Source organism: Calonectris borealis, chromosome 28, assembly GCF_964195595.1.
Source record: "Calonectris borealis chromosome 28, bCalBor7.hap1.2, whole genome shotgun sequence".
NCBI classification, from domain to species: domain Eukaryota; kingdom Metazoa; phylum Chordata; class Aves; order Procellariiformes; family Procellariidae; genus Calonectris; species Calonectris borealis.
In genome coordinates, this window is record NC_134339.1 from 1,740,181 (window position 1) to 1,764,896 (window position 24,716).

The 24,716-nt window shown below is 43.0% G+C and overlaps 1 protein-coding gene across 5 annotated transcripts in view; it reads right to left on the reverse strand.

Annotated features, from left to right (window-relative positions):
- RANBP3 (RAN binding protein 3) overlaps positions 1 to 24,716 on the reverse strand; it is a 59,406-nt gene that overhangs the window by 6,113 nt on the left and 28,577 nt on the right. For 3 of the 5 annotated variants that reach the window (XM_075175777.1, XM_075175775.1, XM_075175778.1), the window contains 9 exons: positions 23,784 to 23,855; positions 22,499 to 22,564; positions 20,681 to 20,773; positions 19,490 to 19,593; positions 6,548 to 6,667; positions 5,796 to 5,899; positions 3,341 to 3,419; positions 2,335 to 2,437; positions 1,327 to 1,451 (listed from right to left, as the gene is read on the reverse strand). In XM_075175777.1, coding sequence (XP_075031878.1) covers positions 1,327 to 1,451; positions 2,335 to 2,437; positions 3,341 to 3,419; positions 5,796 to 5,899; positions 6,548 to 6,667; positions 19,490 to 19,593; positions 20,681 to 20,773; positions 22,499 to 22,564; positions 23,784 to 23,855 — 866 coding nt within the window. The remainder of the gene's footprint in view (positions 1 to 1,326; positions 1,452 to 2,334; positions 2,438 to 3,340; positions 3,420 to 5,795; positions 5,900 to 6,547; positions 6,668 to 19,489; positions 19,594 to 20,680; positions 20,774 to 22,498; positions 22,565 to 23,783; positions 23,856 to 24,716) is intronic. The other 2 variants (XM_075175779.1, XM_075175776.1) reach the window with 1 other exon arrangement.

Genomic DNA, 24,716 nt, shown 5'->3' on the forward strand with positions numbered 1-24,716 from the left:
CCTGCCCTACTAAACATCTCTCCTTTATATCCCCGCTCTCTAATCATCTTCACTGTCGCTGCCGAGGTTTCATACTTCAAACTGTCACCTAGTGCATGTGCTAGGTGGAGAACATATTTCCGTTTTTTGTTCCCTCCATTTCTCTCATTTTCTCCATCACAGAACACCTAGCTCTGCACACTTCATTTCTGCAACGTTAACATAGTTCTGTCAGTACAAGTCCCATTCAGGATTCCAGTGCATTAAATTTCACAGGAAAAAAAGAACAGAAGTTAGGTGAAAGGTCTGTTAAGTTACAACATATTCATGCAAATCAGTCTTCTATTAAGTATACAACTGGTAAAAGTTGTTGTTTTCCTAAGTGAAACAGGACTTTCATCTCCTCAGTGTCGTGTTCGATTACATGAAGCGTCCAGGAGTTTCTGAATTATATAGAAACAGAGAAGTACCAGAACAACTACTTAAAGACCATTCATGTCTGGTAAAAAGAAGTCCGAGAAGACAAACGTTACAGATTATTATTTTGTTGGATAATATAAGTGTAACTGATACGCATTAGTTATTGACACAGTGCATCTGTTTGGTGTCAGAATAGATCAGCATGTCTGTAAGAATAAAAAGCTATCCTTAAAAAATAATGCAGCTCAAGTGCTGAGAAACTTAAAAGATCTCAAGAAAAAAAACATAATTGGAGGATAAAGAGAGGAGGAAAAAAAACCCCACTTAGTTTTACACGAAAACCCTGCACGTTTTTCTTAAGGACATACTGAAGTTAATAAGTGTATTTAAGTTAATGAAGAACTACAATGTTAAATAAATCACGATTAAAATCAGGAGTCTAAGTCATCACCAAATGTCCTTCTAAAACATCACTAATTCAATTAAGTACCTCAAGACAAATTATGAGTACTGTTTTAGGGTTTCTGCTACGCAAGAAGCCAGATTGCTGGCATAATAGTCCATTCTGAGTTTTAAAAAAATCTTCAGTAGTACAATAATTAAAAAACTTAAAAATATTTAGTTCATTTAAATTTTCTTCAAATAATCGTTTTGTTGGATATAAAAGCTTTTGTGATGGATTCAGGAAAGTATACTTAAGATTTGTCTGGATGGCCCAAATACTAAAATTTATTCAAAAAGAGGAAATTAAGAAACAACAAAGTAAGGATCTGGTAATAAATATCCAAAGTTTGCATTTTAACACAAGAAAGCACATTAGAGATATAGAGGATGGCTGAGCTGTAGGGAATCAGGTGGTGTGCATTCACTGGACATCCATATGAATCCCCATAAACTCAAAGCTCCTCTACTTTATCCATTTCTTACCTGTAACACATTACTTTCAGCTTCCTCCCCAGTAATCACTTCTACCTTCGCTAATAAACACTTCCTTGCTGTTGCTTTAGTATAGGCTGCTGCAGACTCTGCCAGTGATTCTGAAATATTATTAGCTGAACAACATTTTTAAAGTTTGAGAATGATTAGCATATAATTTTTTAAGATTTATAAAGGTCTCACACAAGTATACCAGAATTTGGAGAAATAAAGTACAGAAGACAGACATTAATAGAACATTAGAAATAGGATTGAAATTTAAAGCAGAAGTTAAAGCTTGTCTTTAAGACTTGTTTTAAAAGCACAAGACGACACAAGGGACAGAAGAGGTAAGTTATTGAACGATTTTTTCCCCCGCATACAGTATTTCAAAACCTTTGCTAACACAGGGACACTACGTATCTGTAGGTGTTCCAGCAGAACTGATACTGCTACCAGCTATACAGTTGTGCCTACACACGTACAACACGGTTCATTTCGGCTTGCAAGCAGTTTGCTGGAAAAAACCTATAGCTCCCAAAATGTCCAGAAAATCTTGCCAATCCAAAGAGTCACACAGATCTAGAATCCAGCAAACAGTTCTTGGTTCATTGGTGCACCCACTCAATACAAGATACATGTGACTCAGACATTCAGTCACTGGAAGTGTAATAGAATTCTTAAAAAACAGTTTGCCAGTTTCTTTTACACTCTGTAGGTCCAAGTACCTGCTCTGTTAATTCCCTCTACTTTCATTCTGCTGAAGATAATCCCAATACCACAGAACGACCATGAAAAAGACAATGTAGCCTGTACGTGTTTAATATTAAAGACAAAAGGTCAAGAGAATCTATAGCATCCAGCAAATCACCTCCCACCCCAAGCCTGTACTTTCTGTTACAGCAGACAGTAAAGGCAACATAAAAATGTTATGTTTTCATAAAGTAACACGATATTGAAAAACGCGATCATTTAAACAAGGATTAACTACCATTCCTAAAATAATATTTTGTTTTTCACCTTTCTCTGGTGTGGCTTCCTGAGAAGATGATTCAGACCCAGACTCTGTAGCAGCATTCTCCTTATTACTCTCTGTACTACCTTCATTTGATTTTGGTGGACTCTATCACAAAAAGAAGAGGAGGTAAACAGAAGAGAGAAAGCATACACTAATTTTCCAGAACAAGACTAGTGATCAACTACAAACACCTAGTGTTTATAAACCATACAGCAAAAGAAGAATCCCACAAACGACATGCTTTCACAGTAAATGCTATCCTACTACCCTGGCCAAGGAATTGAATGGAGCGTGACCTGAAAACCAGTTCAAAGTATTTTCCCCTGAACTGAAACCAAATTTCAACCCTTCCTTTGAAGTTATATTCAACAAAGCAAACCAATTTCAGCTACAGTTCAACTCAAGGCATACTTGACTGAACTCCCTGCTCAGTGGTTAGACAGGTATGAATGCACAGCATTAAGTGTTTCCCTTTTGTACCAGCATAGCAATAAAAACAACAGTAGGAAACAGTGAGGCACTAGAAGTTGTACCTTACACAATAAACACAGAATTTCCTGAATCATATCTCAGTACTGAGGAAGCTGCCTTACTGCTGGCCTTGAAATGCCATCACCGGGGAAGTCATGTAACTGACCTTTTCTCAGTTTGGAGGACAGCAAACATAAAACACCCTCAAATACTTATATTGAAGAAGCCATTTAAAGCAGCAAGCTGTGCCATGAAGTGCTTGGACTTGAGAACCACATGCACTACAGAGAAGGCACTCAATCTCTTTACACAAGGTAGAGCTTGGCAGGGAAATCCTGGAGAGCACTGCTGTTGCAGACAATAGCTCAATGAAACCCCCACGCTGCACTCAAAGTAAGTTACCTATAAGGGAAACCACTGAAAGACAACCATGCTCCAGTGCAAGTACAATTAAAGGTTCTCAAAATTCCTGAGTGAGAATCTGTAACACAAACTAACTCACAAAATTATGACATTTCATACACAGTGGATACTCACTAGGACTCGCTCACTCATGTTCTGTCCAAAAACAAACTTGTTGCTAGATGTATCTGCACTGTTTGTAGAGTTCTCTACACTGAAAAAAAGAAAAAACCCAAACCAAAACAGGTTTTGTAAGTCAGAAAAATATCTGTTTATCTTCTACTGATAAAATTCCTCAGAAAGTGAGCGACTGGCACTGGCTTTAAAAATTAAGCCCTGGTTCACACAGAAACATAAGCAAAAATTAATCCAACTTGGTAACATGAGAGCACATACTGGTTTTACAGAATGAGAATTTTCTCAGAATAATGGCAAATTATTTTGTCATTGTAAATATCTTCCCTTTATACATCTAATTACATATTAAGCAATGCTGAATGCTAAGTGAGGGCTTACTGTTTAATCATATAACATGCTTTTTTTTTAACAGTATTCTACATACACAAACTTGAACCACTACACATTTTTAGGTCAATTTTCTCAAAAAGGGAAAGAATTGAAACAAAAACACTTGCAATATCATAACTGAAGCAAAGCTAGCAGGGATAAGTAATGCCTTTTATTAGACTAGCTGCAATGCTACTGCCTCCCCAAGAAGTTTCACGATCAAATCTCAGCCCTCATTATCTTCCTTATAGAATAAGCATCCTCCTCCCATGTGGCATTTTTATTAACAGATTTTAAATTCCATGTAGGAAAGACAATAGTTTTACTATTTTACAGACTCAAAAACTTAACAAGTCATTGTTCATCTGCCTTCCCTTCAGGCATACTGCTCTAAGATGTCAACATGCTTACTAAGTGACCATGCAGAATGTAGACCATTTGAAATCAAGCCTAGGTGCATTTCACTAAGTTTGGAAAATGGGGGCACATATGTCACTACATGATTCAAGCGGAATCAAACCTTTAAATCCTGCATGTAGAGTTGCTACTTCTGATTAAGAAGAATCAAAGTACAAAGGAAATCCTCAGGGGAAGAAAGTTTTGCCTACTAAGCGAATTAAGTACCACAGTTCTGAGCTCCAAATGCCAACTGGGAACTCAATATGATCTACCGATATCTGCCATGTGACCTAGTACATCCACAATTTTTAAAGGACTGGCAGTGTGTTACACAAAGGGAGGAGTTTTCGTTTTACAAGTTGACTGCCATAATGTCTTGCCATCTCAGACGGCTAAAAACCAGAGCCAACTCCACTTAGAGATGCTTTTTTTTTTAAAGGCAAACCCAAAAGTAGGTTTCTGGCAATTGACCTACCATGAATAAATCCTCCCAAAGTGAAGACTCAATCGAAATAGGGCAGTAGATGTCATCCAGGTTGAAAGATAAACAAATATTCCAGTATTTGAAGCCCACATATTAGAAGTTATTGTCTGCCAAATCTGATTAAAAGATCTGACAGTGTCTCTGGAAGGGCATTGACCTGCCATCCACGGTCACTCCGTGTGTGTTCTTTACCTCTCCAGTACATCACCTGAAAGTCTCAATGTCAAAATGGATTAAGACTGCAAAACTGCCTAGAGCCTGCTTTGTGGTGAAGGCCATGCAAGTGAACAAGGTCTTAAAAATGCAGAATATAAGGACAAGGCAAGCATACATTGGTGCTTTTCCTACAATTATTTCATGGCCTCAAACAACCTGCAGCTCAGGTTCTTCCAGGAGCAGAGATGTTGCTCTACTCTATTGCTCTCGGTGGGATTTTCCCCCCATGCTTTTCCAGTTATTACTTGAATTCACAGCTCTGTGTATTAAGAAATTCTCTTCTGTTTGATATTTTCTGTAACGCTACTTGATTTTTTTGACCACTACTGAGCTAACATTTTCATAGAGCAGTACCGAAATCTTGGCCTTAAGTGAAGGCTGTCAGTCCAGAGTTCATCACTGTATATATAGAATTAGCACAGTTTTCTCCTGGCTGCCTCACTTTATGTATACCTACATCAAATTTCTTCTGATGCTATTGCCTAATCAGAAATTCTCTCAAAGACCTCCCACAGTTAAGTTCCTGCTTATTCATACAGGCCCTCTGCATTCCTCTGAAAAGCTTATTATCATGAACAAGTAACTTTTTTTTAAAACTATTCTTCCCTTTACCCATATCATATATGAAACATATTGAACAACACAAAAACAGCACAGGTCTCTACAGGCTTCTACTGGTAGCTCCAATTTTTTCCATCACAGTTTCTTTCTAATCATTCATGAGAAGACTTCTCTCATCTTATGCTTGTTAGCTTTCTGAAGAGGCTTTGGTGAGGACCTGGTCAAGTAAACGGTGTCAAATGCATCTCCCTTGACCAGATGATTGAGGATTCCCTCAGATCTGAAGTTTGCCACCTCATTCTTCAGAAGCCTGGGTTCCCACTGACCCAGTATAAGCCCTGCATCCAATAAAGAGCAGAATCGCAAGTAATTTTGAACACAGAAATAAGGAAAACTGTCCTATAGGTTTCCCTGCAGCCTCACCTGGAACTGATGTACTGTAGAAAATAATTTGTTGCAGAAGGTACGTCTGATGTAGGAAGCCCAGCATTCTGCACATCGGCAGTTTCATCGCTTTCGTCTCCTAGCTATAAAAAGAACAAGTGTATATTGACAGTTTTAACTACTGACCACAAAATTTTCAACACATTCTTTCCCAAGACAAAGTTCCATCCACGAACACTTTCTACAATAAAACCATATAAGCCTACGTCCCAGTATCACACTTTCTTTTGTTATGCTAGGAAACCTGCACAAACCTGTCTTCAACAGGAGGTACTAACAATCCAACTCAATTACTCCATGCACAGGTTTGAACCCAGGCTGCCCTATTTTTCTTTTCTCACCTTTTCCGTGAAATCTTGGTTGCATGGGAGCATCTTAGGAACACATTTCAACTTAATTCTAACCCAAAAAGTAAGAGAAAACATTACATCACACTGAGCTTTAGATGTTACCTACGATTGCAGTAGATGAGTTTATTTTTGAAAAAGGTTCTTATGCTACTAAACAGTAATATTTATTTATTAAATGTCTGCAAGACCAGTTTTATGAAACAGCCAACCAAACTGTCTTCACAGCTTCTAATTTTGCATATATACATGGAGGTTTTAACCCCGTTACATAGTGGCTTCAAAGTATTTCATATGCTCATGCCAACAAACGATCTGTTCCATTGCTTCTTATCCTCACTTAAATACATCAAATCTTAGTCAAGATAACAAACACATGTTTACCTTAACTCTATCTCTTAAGTTTTGCCCAAATACAAATGCTTGCTGTGCATTTAGTTCCGCCTTCTCACAGCTGTCATCATCTGAAGTGTTGTTGGACTCTTTTTTCTGACATTCTCCTGCCTAAAGAAAAGGAATTGGAAACTTTAGCCTAGGTAATTGAGTTTATTTAAACAAAACATACACATTGTGGCATGGTGAGTCACAGAGTCATTTACAATGACAAGCCAATAACATCTCCAGAGCTACAAGGCAAATTTTACATTTAAAAAAATCCTCTGTTGTTGTTTAGAGCATCGTTCATAACAAGTCACAGAATAGTTAAGGTTCAAGGGGATCTCTAACAATCACTTGGTCCAAATTGTGCTCAAAGCAGCATTAACTTCAAAATTCTGCTAGGCTACCTGAGACCTCGTACAGTCAAGTTTCAAAAAAATTCAAGAATGGCAGTTTTACAGTTTGCATAGCCATACAGGTTCATAGGTTCAATGTTTGACTGCACTGAATATGACAGTTTTGTCCTAATACTGAGCTGGAATCTCCCTTCCCCACACTTGCAGCCTCTCGTTTGTTTGGTAGGCACTTCCAAGTCTCATTCTATCTTGCTACAGCCCACTACTAGATAGTTGAGGAGAAAATTCAATACCTCCCCTCCCTAGTCCAAGCAGAACATACTCAGCGTTTTCACTGTCTGATAACACATCATGTGCTCCAGCCACTAGTCACCTTGGTGGTTTATATGTGTCTTTCATGTACTGGCAAGGCCCAAACTATACACAATACTCCTGATGCTACCCACCAGTGGCAAGTAAAGGGGAATAATCACTTTTCTGAACCTAATGGCTGCAGTCTTAGTAAAGCAGCCCAGTACATTCTCTTGATCAATAAAAGGATGCACTGCTCATTTGTGTTCAACTTGTCGTTCATCACCGTTGCATAGGACCTCAAAGTTCCTAAACCTTTCGTCATGCCAAGGACCTCCTATCTGCACCTCAACAGCCCGCTTTCCATTAGCAGCTCTGTAACCTTTCACTGCAGCTGCCATGGCAGTATTTTCTCCGATTATTCTCATACTATAGTTCTCATCCCATTATACTCAGGGCCTTGCACCTGCAAACCCCTATAACGGTGCTGGGAAGCAATTGCAACCAGCATGGGAATCACCCCCTCTCTTTTCTCTCCTAATTTCCTACCCTGTAGCTTTTGATTTACATTACAAGACCCAACAATATGCGTGCACAAAGCCTAACGACTAATCAGCACACAGCAAATGCCCCTAATCAAAGCATGCTCCAATCAGCATTAACAGCATCATAAGCAGAAAAAAAAAAACCACAGTAGGAAGTTCGAGCACACGCTGATGAAAACTATATAGTTACTGTAGGAAGAGTATGATGGGGTACCACCTGCTCCACTGGAGAGGACACCCAGGGGGAAGATGTCTGTCTGGGGAACCCCTGTCACTTGTCTTCCTGGCTGGCCCAGGGAAGTTTTCCCTTTTCTCTCCCCTTTTGCTCTCCCCTCCTCCAAAATAAAATAACTGCCACCCTTAGAAGTAATACTACCAGCTACAGACCCTGCTAATAAATTCTGTACGTGAGAACTTGTCTGCATAGCTGCTTTCTAGCCAGTCACTCTCCTTGAGACACATGGGTTCTTCTCACACCAGGTACAGGACTTTGCATTTGTTGACTGTCAGTTGGTTTCCCTTGGCTCATTTTTCCAGCCTGCTGAGATCCCTCTGAAGAGCCCTGCCTTCCAACATATTGACCATTTTCCCCTTCCCTCAGTTTACTGGCATCCACAAACTTAGTAAGATTAACTCCACCTTGCCAGGTTGTTCATGTAAACATTAAATAGTACTGACCTCAATACCAGCCCTAAAGGAATGCCTCTAGTAATTGGCCACCCATCAGACTTTGAACCACTGACTGCTACCCTTGAAGCTCATTGGCTCAGCCAATCTTCCACCCACTTTAAATTCCACCCAACCAGTACATCTCTCTCCAATTTGGCTATGACGATGATACTAGAGACCATCCATGCCAAGACCTTGCTGAAGTCAAAACCAACAAGTATTGCTCTCTGCACAGCCAAAAATCTCAGAGGGGGGAAAAAAAAAATCAAAAATCAGGTTGGTCACCATGTTTTATCCATGCTGGCTGTTCTCAATCACTTCAAGGTGCTTCATATCCTAGGACTCCTTCACCAGGAAGTGAGAGGAAGGGGCTGAGCAGTTTCTACTTTCATGAATTCTCTTTCTTGCCCTTCTTGAAAATGTGTGCCATTGTCCTGGTTTCAGCTGGGATAGGGTTAAATTTCTTCCTGGTGTTGTGTTTTGGATTTAGTATGAGAAGAATGTTGATAACACACTGATGTTTTCAGTTGTTGCCAAGTACCTTCCTAATCTAAGGACAGCTCCCGTGCCTACTGACTGAGCTAGGTACACAAGATGGGAGGGAACATAATCAGGACAGCCAGCCCAGCTGGCCAACGGGGTATTCCATACCATGTGACATCACGCTCAGTATATGAATGGTAGGCGTGATCCAGGAAGTACCGATCGCTACTTGGTTATCGGTCAGTGCGGGTGGTGAGCAATTGCAGCACTGTGCATCACTCATTTTGTACATTCTATCATTACCATTATTATTTTCTCTTTTCTGTTCTATTAAACTATCTTTATCTCAGCCCACGAGTTTTTCTCACTTTCACCTTTCCGATTCTCCTCCTGTCCCACCGGGGAGGGGGAGTGAGCAAGCGGCTGTGTGGGGTTTGGCTGCCTGCCAGGTTAAACCATGACAGTCCTTTTTTGCGCCCAACGTGGGGCTCGAAGGGTTGAGATAACGATAGATCTAACCAAAGAGTGTTAAGGCAAAATTGTTATAAGCATTCACCATATTGATTGGTCACAATGTTGATTCATTGGCTCTCAAAGTTGTGGGGCTGGCTCTCAATGCTGGGTCATGTAATACCTTGCTTACAGTATATGTTCCCTTTTGTGCTGTTTATCATTATTCGGAACTGGGCCAAGATTACCATTTTGCTGCTGTTTTATGAGGTGATAAGATTATTGGTCGCAAGTCTGATCTGGTATCTGTACTCAGCACTGCCGTCATCTCTGTACCTCGGGAACCACCTCTTAGAAACTATTAGTAATTACACTTTTTTCTCCTTGGAGAATGAATTTAAGGGGGAGACAGGATGGGACACTTTCTCCCACTTGTTTGTCTTCCCTTCCATATCTTCAGAAACTCCCTTTTCTTTTTTCTCCATGAAGATGTCCATAATATTCCCTGAGAATTTTGAATATCCTTGGGATTTTCAAACAAGCATGTTTATATTGCTATGTCTTCTGAATGTGGTTCAGGTCTTGTTTAGGGTTAAACAACTTTTCAGGAATACTTTCCAGAGATCAACCCTCAGCAACAAGAAAAGAGGGAGGGCGAACAGCGGCGCCTCACTGGGGCAGGCAGAGCGGCGGGTCCCGGGGGCGGCGGGCAATCTACCCCGGCAACAGACACAGTGGCTGCTCAAACCCCTGCGACAGGCACTGCGGCTACTTCAACCCCCACAACAACCCCTGTGGCTACTCAAACCCCCGTAACAGTCACTGTAGCTTCTCCAACCCCCGCAACAGGCACTGTGGCTACTCAAACCCCGGTGACAGACATCGCGGGTACTCCAACCCCTGTCACAAGTACTGCAGCCACTCAAACCCCAGCAACAGTCACTACAATTATTCCAACCCGCGCGACAGGCACTGCAGCTACCCAAACCACAGCAATAGGCACTACAGCTGAACCAGAGCACCAACCCTTGCTGGTATCTGTCACCCCTGTACAGAAGAAGAAATCTTTGAAGTGGAAGTCAGGTCGTTTAGAAAGGGATGATGGAAAAGCAGAGCCATCACGAGGAGGGGAAGAGGAAGAACTCATAAACGAGACGGAAACCACCCGATTCCTATCCCTGAATGAGTTGTGAGATATGTGGAAAGATTTCAACCGTCGCCCAGGCGAGCATATTGTTACCTGGCTGCTCCAATGCTGGGATAACGGGGCCAGTAGCCTGGAATTAGAGGGGAAGGAAGCCAGACAGCTGGGATCCCTTGCTAGGGAAGGGGGCGTTGACAAAGCAAGTGGAAAAGGGACACAGGTCCTCAGCCTCTGGAGGCGACTGCTGTCAGGCGTAAAGGAAAGGTATCCCAAGGAAGATGTTATATATGGCCCAGGCAAATGGACCACCATGGAGAGAGGTTTCCAGTACCTGAGAGAATTAGGCAGGCTGGAGGTGGTTTATAGTGACCTGGACAACAACCAAACGCCCAAAGATCCAGATGAAGTCCAGTGCACGCGACCCATGTGGCGGAAGTTGGTATGGAGCGCACCAGCATCGTATGCCAGTTCGTTGGCAGTACTGTGCTGGAAAGAGGAAGAAGCACCAACGGTGGATGACGTGGTTAGCAGACTCCGGGAATACGAAGAAACTGTCTCCTCCTCCCTTGTCTCGGCTGTGGAGAAACTGTCCCGGGAGGTCCAGCAACTCAAAGAGGGTATGTCCTATTCTCCACCTGTATGGACCAGTATCTCAGCCATTAGGAGTCAGTGTTCTTCTGCTCAAGAATGAAGATATAGAAAGTACACACGACGAGGCACCCTGTGGTGCCACCTGTGTGATCACGGAGAGGACACGAGGCAGTGGGATGGAAAACCTACCTTGACCCTAGAGGCATGGGTACATGACTTACAAGGAAAAGCAATCACACAAGGGGGTTCTCCCAGGAAAAATGCTGCTCCAGTTTTCAGGAAAAACCTGTCTCACAATGGTCCAGTTTCCAGTGAACAGTTCCCCAGACAGAGTAGAAGGGCTGGTCTTACTTGGATTGTAACGAAGGAATTCTTAACTCGCGTTTGCAAGAAGTGAGAACGGATACTATGACCAGAACTACAGGGGCCCTGCCTTCAGCCAGGTGGAGGAAAGGGACAACCGGGTTTACTGGACTGTGTGGATTCGATGGCCTGGCACATCAGACCCACAGAAGTATAAGGCTCTCGTAGACACCAGTGCACAGTGTACCCCGATGCCATCAGGCTATAAAGGGGCAGAACCCATTTGTATTTCTGGAGTGACAGGGGGATCCCAAGAGTTAACTGTATTGGAGGCCGAAGTGAGCCTGACTGGGAATGAGTGGCAGAAGCACCCCGTTGTGACTGGCCCAGAAGCTCCATGCATCCTTGGCATAGACTACCTCAGGAGAGGGTATTTCAAGGTGGGCTTTTGGTATAGCTGCCCTGGAGACGGAGGAAATTAAACAGCTGTCCACCTTGCCCGGTTTCTCGGAGGACCCTTCTGTTGTGGGGTGGCTGAGGGTTGAAGAACAGCAGGTACCAATCGCTGCCACAACGGTGCACCGGCGGCAATACCGCACCAACCGAGACTCCCTGATCCCCATCCATAAGCTGATTCGTCGACTGGAGAGCCAAGGAGTGATCAGCAAGACTCGCTCACCCTTTAACAGTCCCATAGGGCCAGTGCAAAAGTCCAATGGAGAGTGGAGACCAACAGTAGACTACTGTGGCCTGAACAAAGTCACGCCGCCACTGAGTGCTGCCGTGCCGGACATGCTAGAACTCCAATACGAACTGGAGTCAAAGGCAGCCAGGTGGTACGCCATGACTGACATCGCTAATGCCTTCTTCTCAATCCCTTTGGCGGCGAGTGCAGGCCACAGTTTGCTTTCACTTGGAGGGGCGTCCAGTACACCTGGAACCGACTGCCCCAGGGGTGGAAACACAGCCCTACCATTTGCCATGGGCTGATCCACACCGCACTGGAACAGGGTGAGGCTCCTGAACACCTGCAATACATTGATGACATCATCGTGTGGGGCAACACAGCAGAAGTTTTTGAGAAAGGGAAGAAAATAATTCGAACTCTTCTGAAGGCCGGTTTTGCCATAAAACAGAGTAAGGTCAAGGGACCTGCACAGGAGATCCAGTTTTTAGGAATAAAATGGCAAGATGGACGTCATCAGATCCCAATGGATGTGATCAATAAAAAAACAGCCATGTCCCCACCAACTAGCAAAAAGGAAACACAAGTCTTCTTAGGCGATGTGGGCTTTTGGAGAATGCATATTCCAGATTACAGCCTGACTGTAAGCCCTCTCTATCAAATGACCAGGAAGAAGAACGACTTCAGATGGGGCCCTGAGCACCGACAAGCCTTGGAACAAACTAAACAGGAGATAGTTCAGGCAGTAGCGCTTGGGCCAGTCCGGGCAGGACAAGATGTGAAGAATGTGCTCTACACCACAGCCGGGGAGAATGGTCCTACCTGGAGCCTCTGGCAGAAAGCACCAGGGGAGACTCGAGGTCGACCCTTAGGGTTCTGGAGTCGGGGATACAGAGGATCCGAGGCCCGCTACACTCCAACTGAGAAGGAGACATTGGCAGCATATGAAGGGGTTCGAGCTGCTTCGGAAGTGGTTGGTACCGAAGCACAGCTCCTCCTGGCACCCCGACTGCCGGTGCTGGGCTGGATGTTCAAAGGGAGGGTCCCCTCTACACATCACGCAACCGATGCTACGTGGAGTAAGTGGGTCGCGCTGATCACACAACGGGCCCGAATAGGAAACCCCAGTCGCCCAGGAATCTTGGAGGTGATCACGAACTGGCCAGAAGGCAAAGGCTTCGGAATATCCCCAGAGGAGGAGGTGACACGTGCTGAAGAGGCCCCACCATATAACAAACTACCAGAAAACGAGAAGCAATATGCCCTGTTCACGGATGGGTCCTGTCGTCTTGTGGGAAAGCATCGGAGGTGGAAAGCTGTGGTATGGAGTCCTATACACCAGGTCGCAGAAACTGCTGAAGGAGAAGGTGAATCGAGCCAGTCTGCAGAGCTGAAAGCCATCCAGCTGGCTTTGGACATTGCCGAACGAGAAGAATGGCCAGTACTTTATCTTTATACTGACTCATGGATGGTGGCAAATGCCCTGTGGGGGTGGCTGCAGCAGCGGAAGCAGAACAACTGGCAGCGCAGAGGTAAACCCATCTGGGCCGCCGCGTTGTGGCAAGATATTGCTGCCCGAGTAGAGAATCTGGTTGTAAAAGTACGTCACGTAGATGCTCACGTACCCAAGAGTCGGGCCACTGAAGAACATCAAAACAACCAGCAGGTGGGCCAGGCTGCTAAGATTGAAGTGGCTCAGGTAGATCTGGACTGGCAACATAAGGGTGAATTATTTATAGCTCGGTGGGCCCATGATGCCTCAGGCCATCAAGGAAGAGATGCAACATATAGATGGGCTCGTGATCGAGGGGTGGACTTGACCATGGACACTATTGCACAGGTTATCCATGAATGTGAAACACGCACTGCAATCAAACAAGCCAAGTGAGTAGAGCTTCTTTGGTATGGGGGACGATGGTTGAGATATAAATATGTGGAGGCCTGGCAGATTGATTACATCACACTCCCACAAACCCGGCACGGCAAGCGCTATGTGCTCACCATGGTGGAAGTAACCACCGGATGGCTGGAAACATATCCCGTGCCCCATGCCACTGCCCGGAACACCATCCTGGGCCTTGAAAAGCAAGTCCTATGGCGACATGGCACCCCAGAAAGAATTGCATCAGACAACGGGACTCACTTCCGAAACACCCTCATAGACACCTGGGCCAAAGAGCACGGCATTGAGTGGGTCTATCACATCCCCTACCATGCACCAGCCTCCGGGAAGATCGAACGATACAATGGGCTGCTAAAGACAATACTGAGGGCAATGGGTGGTGGGACATTCAAGCATTGGGACACACATTTAGCAAAAGCCACCTGGTTAGTCAACACTAGGGGATCTGTTAATCAAGCTGGCCCTGCCCAATCAAAACCCTTACGTACTGTAGATGGAGATAAAGTCCCTGTTGTGCGCATAAAAAATATGCTGGGGAAGACAGTCTGGGTTACTCCTGCCTCTGGCAAGGGAAAACCCATCCGTGGGATTGCTTTTGCTCAAGGACCTGGGTGCACTTGGTGGGTAATGCGAAAGGATGGGGAAGTCCAGTGTGTACCTCAAGGGGATTTGATTTTGGGTGAAAATAGCCAATGAACTGAATTGTATGATGTTAATTGTTATATGATATTGCATATCATCATTATTTCTATGGTTGCTATAGCAGTAAAATCACCCAGATTAATGAAGAATGAGCTAACTCCGATGAAACCGAGCAAAGTGCGATGACGATAGAACTGGCCGAGCACAGCAATACTGAAAATCAGAACTGGCCTCAGCATGCAACAGTCCAACACCACACACCATCTCTCCTGCCCTGAAGGACTGTTATAGACAGATTGAGCCCCAAGTCGTGGACTAAATGAACTCAATGGACATTTTAGAGGAATAGAATCATAGAATCATAGAATCATACAGGTTGGCGGCTGGTCACGAGTGGTGTTCCCCAGGGCTCAGTTTTGGGGCCCTGTTCAATCTCTTTATCAATGATCTAGACGAGGGGATCGAGTGCTCCCTCAGTCAGTTTGCAGACCACACCAAGTTGGGCGGGAGTGTTGATCTGCTCGAGGGTAGGAAGGCTCTGCAGAGGGACCTGGACAGGCTGGATCGATGGGCCGAGGCCAATGTATGAGGTTCAACAAGGCCAAGTGCCGGGTCCTGCACTTTGGCCACAACAACCCCACACAACGCTACAGGCTTGGGGAAGAGCGGCTGGAAAGTGCCCGGAGGAAAAGGACCTGGGGGTGCTGATTGACAGCCGGCTGAACATGAGCCGGCAGTGTGCCCAGGTGGCCAAGGCGGCCAACGGCATCCTGGCCTGTATCAGAACTAGTGTGGCCAGCAGGAGCAGGGAGGTGATCGTGCCCCTGTACTCTGCACTGGTGAGGCCGCACCTCGAATCCTGTGTTCAGTTTTGGGCCCCTCACTACAAGAAGGACATGGAGGTGCTGGAGCGTGTCCAGAGGAGGGCAACGAAGCTGGTGAAGGGCCTGGAGCACAAGCCTTATGAGGAGCAGCTGAGGGAACTGCGGGTGTTCAGCCTGGAGAAGAGGAGGCTGAGGGGAGACCTCATCGCGCTCTACAACTACCTGAAAGGAGGTTGTAGCGAGGTGGGTGTTGGTCTCTTCTGCCAAGTAACAAGCGATAGGACGAGAGGAAATGGCCTCAATTTGCACCAAGGGAGGTTTAGATTGGACATTAGGAGAAATTTCTTTACTGAAAGAGTGGTCAGGCCTTGGAACAGGCTGCCCAGGGAAGTGGTTGAGTCACCATCCCTGGAAGTATTTAAAAGACGTGTAGATGTGGCGCTTAGGGACATGGTTTAGTGGGCATGGTGGTGTTGAGTTGACGGTTGGACACGATGATCTTAGAGGTCTTTTCCAACCTTAATGATTCTATGATTCTACTTATCTTCCCCACTTCCTGCAGAATCTCAAACTCCATCTCATAGCTCTTCAATCACAGCTACTCTCAACCTTTGTATTTCTAAGCAGTTCTTTGCTGTGAATATCAGGTCCAGCTGAGTACCTCCCTGGTCAACTTATCTAGCACCTGCATAAAAAAACCCTGTCCTCAACTTATTCCTAAAATCTCCAGGAGTATTTCTACCAGGACATGTTGCCATTTTATCAGGGCCAAAGTACCTGAAGTTCCCCTTTAGAATCAAGGTCTGCAATTGTGAAGCTTCTAGTTCTCCAAGGGCTTTGGCTACTTTCTCCTCGATTGGTCCAACGCTACTGAAGGTTCACCTTAAATCTCCCCCTTATTGGCTTCCCCTCTGATGCAACCTATAAAGCCTTGACCAACTCAGCACCTTTCCCAAACCAAAGCATCTGCATTCAAGCAGCTTCTTTGAGCATAGCAGAACCCATCCCCTTCTTGTCTTTCCTGCTTGACTTCCTAAAAATCCTATATGTATCCAATGCAGTACTCCAGTTGTCCAAGTGAACCTCCTGTATTCATGACCCCAGTGAGGTTACAGAACTGCCACTGCACATACATCTCCAATTCCTCCTGTCAGTTTCTCATGCAGGGTGGTGGTGTTTACAGGTGCTTCAGATGGGCTGCCAGCCATGGCACTTTCCGCACATAGTGCACAGGGGAAAGAAAGCAGCAGGAAAACAACAGTGCATTGAGTCCAAAGGAGTTTTGCAAATCCCATTTTATGCTTAAGGGACATAACCTTTGCATAACCCAGCTGTATGATCTGCCTTCAGATGCCAATTCTGGCATTTCAAAGACATCCTTTTTCTGCCCCAGAAATGGGCCAGTGTTGCCTGCTGGGAGTAGTCCTCCACCACTGAATAGTGTAGACAGGGTAAAGGAGCATTCGGTTGAACAAAAGGAAAAATCATTAGCCTAGGATCTCCTTAACAGGTCCTCCTCCTCCTGGATAAAGATCAGTATCTCCCTGCTGCCAAAAAGGCCAAGGGCTGCATGGTAAGCTTGAACAGCTGCCTATCAAACTTCCCCGCACATCTGATGACCTTCAGCCACCAGACTCTCCCACCAGACAAGGGAGGTCGAATAGAAGGCTGTAGCTTGTACATAGTCCATTTAAGGACTATGTTGCTTAGGGCTCCTGCAGTTTCCTGGATGTCTTCAAGACAGAGACAAGACCTAGCCCAAATAGGTACAGGTCGCCACAAAGATGCTCAGAGTAGGACAACAACCAGATAGAGAACATTCCCACTCTGCTACCTTGTATAAACACAAGACAGAGACCTCAAAGAAAAATCTTTTCTGCTAGTAAAATAAGACCATGACTCACATCTGCTCTAACAAGGGCAGACCAGGCTCATACATAACTGCAAAATACCACATACTTGCCCTCACAGGAAGCTTTCCCTCTGTGGTACATCAAATCTATGCCACAGATCTGCACATACAATTACTAATATGAAACTTAATTCCAGAAGTAACCATTCATTCTTATCAAGCAATCTAATATTCTGCAGAGAGACTCCAGCATTTAACACAACTACTGTATGAACTTCAATTACTTATAGCTGTGCTAGAAAGCTTCAGACAGACAGTCCATCCTGACTACAAATGCCAAGCAATGAAGAATATCCTACCATATCCCACCACACTCCTTGGCAAAATTGCAAATATTCAGTTATGAAGCTTTATACCATTTAATATTTAGCTTTCAGTGATCCTTAACATCTAGATTGAAGAGCTTTCTTCTATCAGAAAACTTCCTCCTAGGTCAGTTTTTCTGGACTTTGGTTAAAAAAAAGTTAAGAGGACTTTTGGATGTTAAAAATGTGTAGAGGGTCTCCCTAATGATATACACAGAGGTATAGAGGGTCTCCCTAATGATATACACAGAGGTATAGAGGGTCTCCCTAATGATATACACAGAGGTATAGAGGGTCTCCCTAATGATATACACAGAGGTATAGAGGGTCTCCCTAATGATATACACAGAGGTATAGAGGGTCTCCCTAATGATATACACAGAGGTAACAAGTATGTCCCACAAAGACTTCGCAGATCCATGCAATGAATTTACCTATTGCTAATTACTGCTGCTAATTATGGCAGTAGTCTTTCACTAAACCTGAAAAAGTCATTCACACTTGAAGTCTTTCTGCTTAGATATTCAGATTTCAAAATTAAGACTTGAATTTCAAGTAAACCGTTGCATACTCTTGCACTAACAATACTACTTCTATGCTCCAGGTGGCATCAAAAAGCAACCCACCGTCTAATGAAGCTACCAAAAAACACACTAAAAAACCACCCAAAACCCACACACCCTCAAAATGCCCAAACATCCTCCTCATGCTCTCAGTCAACATGCCTTGAGATGCCAACGGTTAGCTCAATACCTGCAGGAAAGAAAGGACTGGACACACTTTGCAACAGAACAGGGAAGGAACTTTCCTTTCAACATACCGAATAATGCACTTAGATGCCTCTTCCTCTAGCCAAAGCTTTTCAGCCCCTCATTACCTGCGCTCTCCCTCCACCATTTCGTGTAGGGAATTTATTTGCTGCCCCTGGGTTTCTACCCACTATCAACTTTTGTCTCTAGGCTTCTTTATGTGCTACTCATTCGCTTCAGTTGCCTGTATGCTTTCCATCCTCACATTTCCCAACACCACTCCACATTGAGTTGTTAGAAATCAAGACAGCACCAGTAAAGCCATCATCCATGGGCAGGGGATTGCTTTTTGCTAGGCAGTCTGAGAAGGAAGACTGAACACAGGTAACAAACTGCTCAGTGTGCCCAGCTCAAAACCAAAGCCTTTTCAGACAGGAATAGGAATTCAGTAAATGCTTCTTAAGTCTCTGGCCTGACAGGAGCATCTGTCAGACCTGGCAACAGCCACTGGAGGAGACAGCTTCTCCCTCCCCCTGCCCCCAGAAGACAACTCCCTACTCTCCTGACCCACTCCCTGCACACAAAGTAAGCGATGAACCTGCAGGAGGAAGATGTATTTCTTCATGCAATCTGATCAGATGGAAAAGCAGTATTCTATCAGTCCACTAACCAAGACACCAAATTGCAAGCATCCAATGTCTATGGTAGGAATGGCATCACTCAAGCAGCAGTAAGATTTTACAGCAAGACTAGAAATAAAGCTAGAGGGATTAAAAGGAACCAATGAGAGTAGAAGCAGAACTGAGCAATTTTTTTATATTTTATGAGGAGAAAATAGGTATGAAAAACCATCCTAAACTGTGGATTCAGTAAATTTTTGTTACAGTTGTCGAGTTAGTAAAGATAAATATAGCATACTATTAGGACAGTATAAAATCTACTACTACACCTAAAGCGTACCACCATAGTATGGACAGATAAGGGGGCTATCACTGATGAAACTGCACCCACATTACTAAACAAATAGACTCTGTTCAGAGAATACTATTTTAAAGTCTGTCACCTTGAATGTCCTTCCAATCCTTTGCCAACTCACCTTGTCTTCAGAGTCAGAACTTTTCAGTGTTGCATTACTTAGTGATTCTGATGTGGCTGCAGAGTCTGGCGGGATATTTACACCGTTGGTGCCACTGCTGAGAACTGCAGTAAGGAATGAGAAAATGACAAATTCTCTAGATATTTAGATTGTCCTAAAAGTAGCAAGTTTTCTAAAGCAAATTGCATGCTGTTTTCTTGTTTAAGTCCAAGAAACATCGCAATGTAAACTACAGAGTTCCTGTAGTATTTTGCAAGAGACATGAGGACCATGACTCAGCAATTCTTAGCAGAATCAAAATTCCAAATGCAGAAAACCAAGTCAGCAAAAAGTCACTTAACCTATACAAACGCTGCAGGGACTTCAACACATACAGCTTCAAGCAACCACCCTGCTCCAATCTAATACTGTTCACAGCCAGCAGGGCTCCTCCTCTTCGGACTGATCTAGCTACTTACATGCTGAACTCCCACTGAAAATTTGTACCCCAATATTAAGCCCTCTGTAGAGTCCAATCTATGCCAACAGGCATGCCAAGAAATCAAGCTAGAAACGTTTGGTTCTATGCCAGATTCAGCAACTTCTGTTTCAGTTCAACCGAACTTCCAAATAACAAAAGGCAGGGGGCTGGGGAAACAGGATTTTAGGAGACATGGACACCTTGAACAGTTTTTTTGCTTTAACTTCCAGTTTTCAATCATGCCTATTTCTATGAGCTATATAAAATTCCATAGCAATACAATAAGCATAATATACATGATCAAACTAAGAATTAAATGCGTATCTCAAAGTCCCAACTCCAAAATGGTCCCCAAGACTAAAGGCACCTCCTAGCAATTTAGGCATTTTACATCACTGTGCAGTTAGCTGAAGTCTACCACTACTGTTCAACTGATCAGCAGTAGCTTATTACACCATGGTCAATGCTGTCACCCTTAAGAGTCTTTTTATTCCAAAAACCAAGCATGGACTACACCAAAGTTAGAGGCCTGGCAATGTCAGACAGTCAGCTCATGCAAAAACTGAAGGTTCAACTGTATTATCCCTTATGTAACACAGATATACTTAACATTTAAGATGTTTCTTTTCTGAAAGGAGAAACCTAGCAAAACAAAGGCAGATGCACTGCAACCAGATTCTGTATTTTTGTTCTCCCTCTGCAGTATTCTAGAAAGCAAAAGCATTATTTACCCATCTGTGAGAAAGCTTTTGGCTGTGGTGCCTGTAATACTGCTGGACGTAGCACACTTCGCTGCTGTTCCTTCGGTTTCTGGCTAGGGAGACCTGCAAGTACAAAGTTTTTTCAAGAGCTATAAAGCTTTAAAGTTGAAAAATTCTAATCTTCTCTGTAACTGCTTCCAACAGGACATACAGTGGAAAACAAGACACTGAAAAAGCTTCCACTCTCTTCTTTCCTATCCCTCACTCAGCCTCAAAATAGAATTAGTCCCAAATAGAGAAGACAACTTCCTAGCCTTAAAAGACACTTTAAAATACATTCTCTACCTTATCCAGGAAAGCATAGAAGGAGAGTTTATGACAATGACTCAGAAATAAAAGTCAAAATGTAAGAGAAATGAACAGTACGCAAGCAATCCTATTTATTTACTGACATATTATTCAACTACACATTCCAAGTCGTCTTTTCTCCTTCCCAGGAAGTAATTTCCAGATACTGTTTGGTTCCCCCCCCACTCCCCCTGTTCTTCATACAATCAAAGGTATTGGTCTTCACTATGAGGGTGGTGAGGCACTGGAACAGGTTGCCCAGAGAAGTTGTGGATGCCCCATCATTGGCAGTGTTCAAGGCCAGGTTGGATGGGGCTTTGAGGAACCTGGTCTAGTGGAAGGTGTCCCTGCCCATAACAGGGGGGTTGGAACTACACTGTCTTTAAGGTCCCTTCCAACCCAAACCATTTAATGATTCTATGATCTTACATGTTGTTTCATTTAACAGCCTTTTGGCTTTTTGAATAAACCTGGCCTCTGATTTGCTATAGCAAGATACACAGCACTACAACTCTTTAATTCCGCTCCGATTCAAAAAGTCAACTGACTTTAAACAGCCTAATAAAAACAAATAAGAAAAATCTTAACATCAACTCTAGAAGGTTATGGCAATCCCCGAAGGTTCGGTTTTCTTCATTGAACAAAACAAAGATGAACTCTTGATCCAATAAAATACCACAACAGAAGTTACTCATCGCAACTCAGCTGAATATTCTGCAAATAGTTCCATTTCAGGCCACCCACATTCAAAGGACATGACAACACCCGAAATATAACAACTATTCTAAGTTCAAATGTTGATATGTCAGCTCAAAAAACATTGTTCTTTAAATTTACTACTCTTCCTGCAAATGAAATAAACAGGTTTCCATATCTATAAAACAAATAGTAACTTCCATTACCAAAATAGTTTTGTTTTTTTCTCAAACTCCTAAGGAGCTTTAATATTAATGTCTTTCCCATACTGGCTAGGTCTATATCAGCAAACAGGAAACTCAGTAAGATCCAAACATACCAAACTGCACAGCAGAACAGGTAGGATCAAGGACCCGACATCCACGCTATCGTCAAAAGCCAGGGAGAGGACGAAGTGGGAAGTGAACATTTCAGACTTTGCTCTAGCCCGGTCCCAGACTGAGTGCCCTTAATGGCTGGAACTTATTCAGTGCGATCCTGGAGCATCCCTTTTGTTCCAGTTTGCTACCAAAGGAATTGGAGCCCAGGACTACTCTAAGAATTGAATCAAAGCATGCTAAGCAGAGACAACTGGGAGATACATTTCAGAAATGCATGACTGATCCAAGCCAAAATTTGGCTGTGTCTATACACATCACACAGCGGATATGGGCATAGCCACTCTGGAGAATATAAGATTTTTTTTTCCTGCATAAACACAGGTATTGCCACCTTCCAGTTACAACAGCAGTTTGAGGAAACTCCTAAATAAATAAAATGCTTGAACTGGTTTCTTTGTACTGCTGCAGAAAACACTGAACTCACCTGCACTAGGTGCCTGACCATGGATAAGTATTGGTGGCTTCAGCCGGAACCCACTGCTCTTTTCCTCTAGAAGCAAAATACAAAATTACAAGGACATAGCCATAACATACTACATACAGTCAGCCATAAAATTCCTCATGCTTTCTCCATTGTAACAACCCACAAGTTTTATAAATATCCAAAATCATAAGCAGACTTCCAAAGAATAAATTCCTTTCTTCCAAAAGTAGTCTGAATTTTCAGTAATCATCACACCAAATATACATCAAAGACAGAAACACAAGCTGTTCCAAGGAAAAAATTCAAAATTGTTTTTGAAGGAGAAACATGAAACAGACCATTTTCACAAGAGAAATGGAGTTTGTTCTGTGAAGGACTTAATAGAGGTTTAATAGAGGTACTTAATAGAGGTTTTAAATGACAATCAAATTAAAGAAAGGACAATCAAAAGTATGACTGAACATGACAGCTGCTAACAAGTACCCAACTGCTAATTATCATAAGTTAAACTTAATTGCTTAATATTAGTTTCTTGTAATTCCATTAGCTTTTACCTTATGTTTTTACAGTATGAAGGTAAAAAATTCCTTTGCTTGTACTCACTACAGTTAAGACTTTTAGATAAAAATACCAGAATCTCAAGAAAATAATATTCATAAATCCACAGCTATTACAAAATGAGTTCCTAAGAACTTACAAGGTATAATTATAAAATGTTTCCTTTTAGGGGCATAATGGCTGTGCTCAGAATAAGACAACTCAGCACTTTACCATCTTACTGTACTTCATTATTCTCATGCCATTTAGGCATAAGATAACAATGTGCTGTACAGCAATACCAGCACAACCAAACCGCAGAACAACTGTGATGAACAAAATAAGCACTACTGTCAATACAGGGTTCACAGGACATGGTTGAACATCATCATGACCATAGATTATGTTTGATTTGATTTTCAGAATCAAAAAAACAGTATCCGAAGTAGATAAATGAAAATTTCCCTTAAGTTTTATCTTGAGGTTAACAGGTGGGCACAGAGTCATATTGCAGTCTTCCCCTATCATTCCCAAAGCATTTAAGAATTTTGATATTTGTTATTTTAATTACCTCCAGCAAGCATGAAATCAAGCAATGAAGTGAGCAAGAGAACAGCTGTAAGAGCAGAACCATCACCACTTCCATTTTCCCAGATAAAGTCTTACTTCTGAAGTATCAGAGTACTTTGGTACATGATAGCCTGACAGCAGTTTGCTGAGAAAAGAGCAGAAAAATGAGGAAGCTCACCTGGTTCCGAGTCAGAATTGCCTGTAGAGGGTTCACAGAAGCTTGATGGCATAAAGACGTTGTTCTTTGTAACTGCAGTCAAGGAAAAACAAAAATAAAGAGAAGTTGTGTATGTTGTTCTTAATCATAAACTCCGTTCCCAGATACATCAAGGCTGCAAATTGAAAATTATTTTTCTAGCCATTTGTTTGGTTTACTTTAGGTTTTTCTTTCTTCTAAACTAAAACAGTATTACAGCCACAGAAGTAAACAGGTCATAAAATCCCCTTAGTTTCTCCTGAAACAGAGAAAGGGAAAATTTCATTTATTCTCGAGGGAAGACAAACACAGGATTCCTGGGCTGAACTGTATCTGAACTAGGAATTAAAAGTGATGTTAGAGTGTATAATATCATTATAAAATAATGCCTTTCAAAAGGCCTCTGTAGAGGGCAGTCAGGAGTGTAATGCCTGCTAAATAGTGGAAGCTAACACCTGGGCTCCTCAAAAGTCTTGAGAGAGAGCATAGTTTGCACTAAGAGCCAGGCAACTTATGTTTGAACTGTCCTGCAAGGACAAAAATTCTACAGAAAGAGAGGAGAGTACATCCGAGTATTTGCAGATGTCACACTTAAGAAGCATAACCGTCAAAGAGCAAAAAAATGTTTGAAAGGAACAGTCAAAGGACAGTGTTTCTTTTCCACCCTTTGCTGGGACCTAGAGAAGCGAGTAGTAAGGAGTTTGGTTGAAGCCCTGTTCAGCAGTTGAAGTACTTTTGGTGTTGTACAAAGAATCAAGACGATGTGGTTTATGAAATATGATGATCAGCGCAGGAGGTAAATGCATCAAGAGTCACAAGGTAACAATAGTAGGTTGGGGTTTTTTGTCTCCAACGAATCATCTTGCATGAGATAAAGTATGACAATATTTATCAGCTCTTTTAGCTTTTATGAGG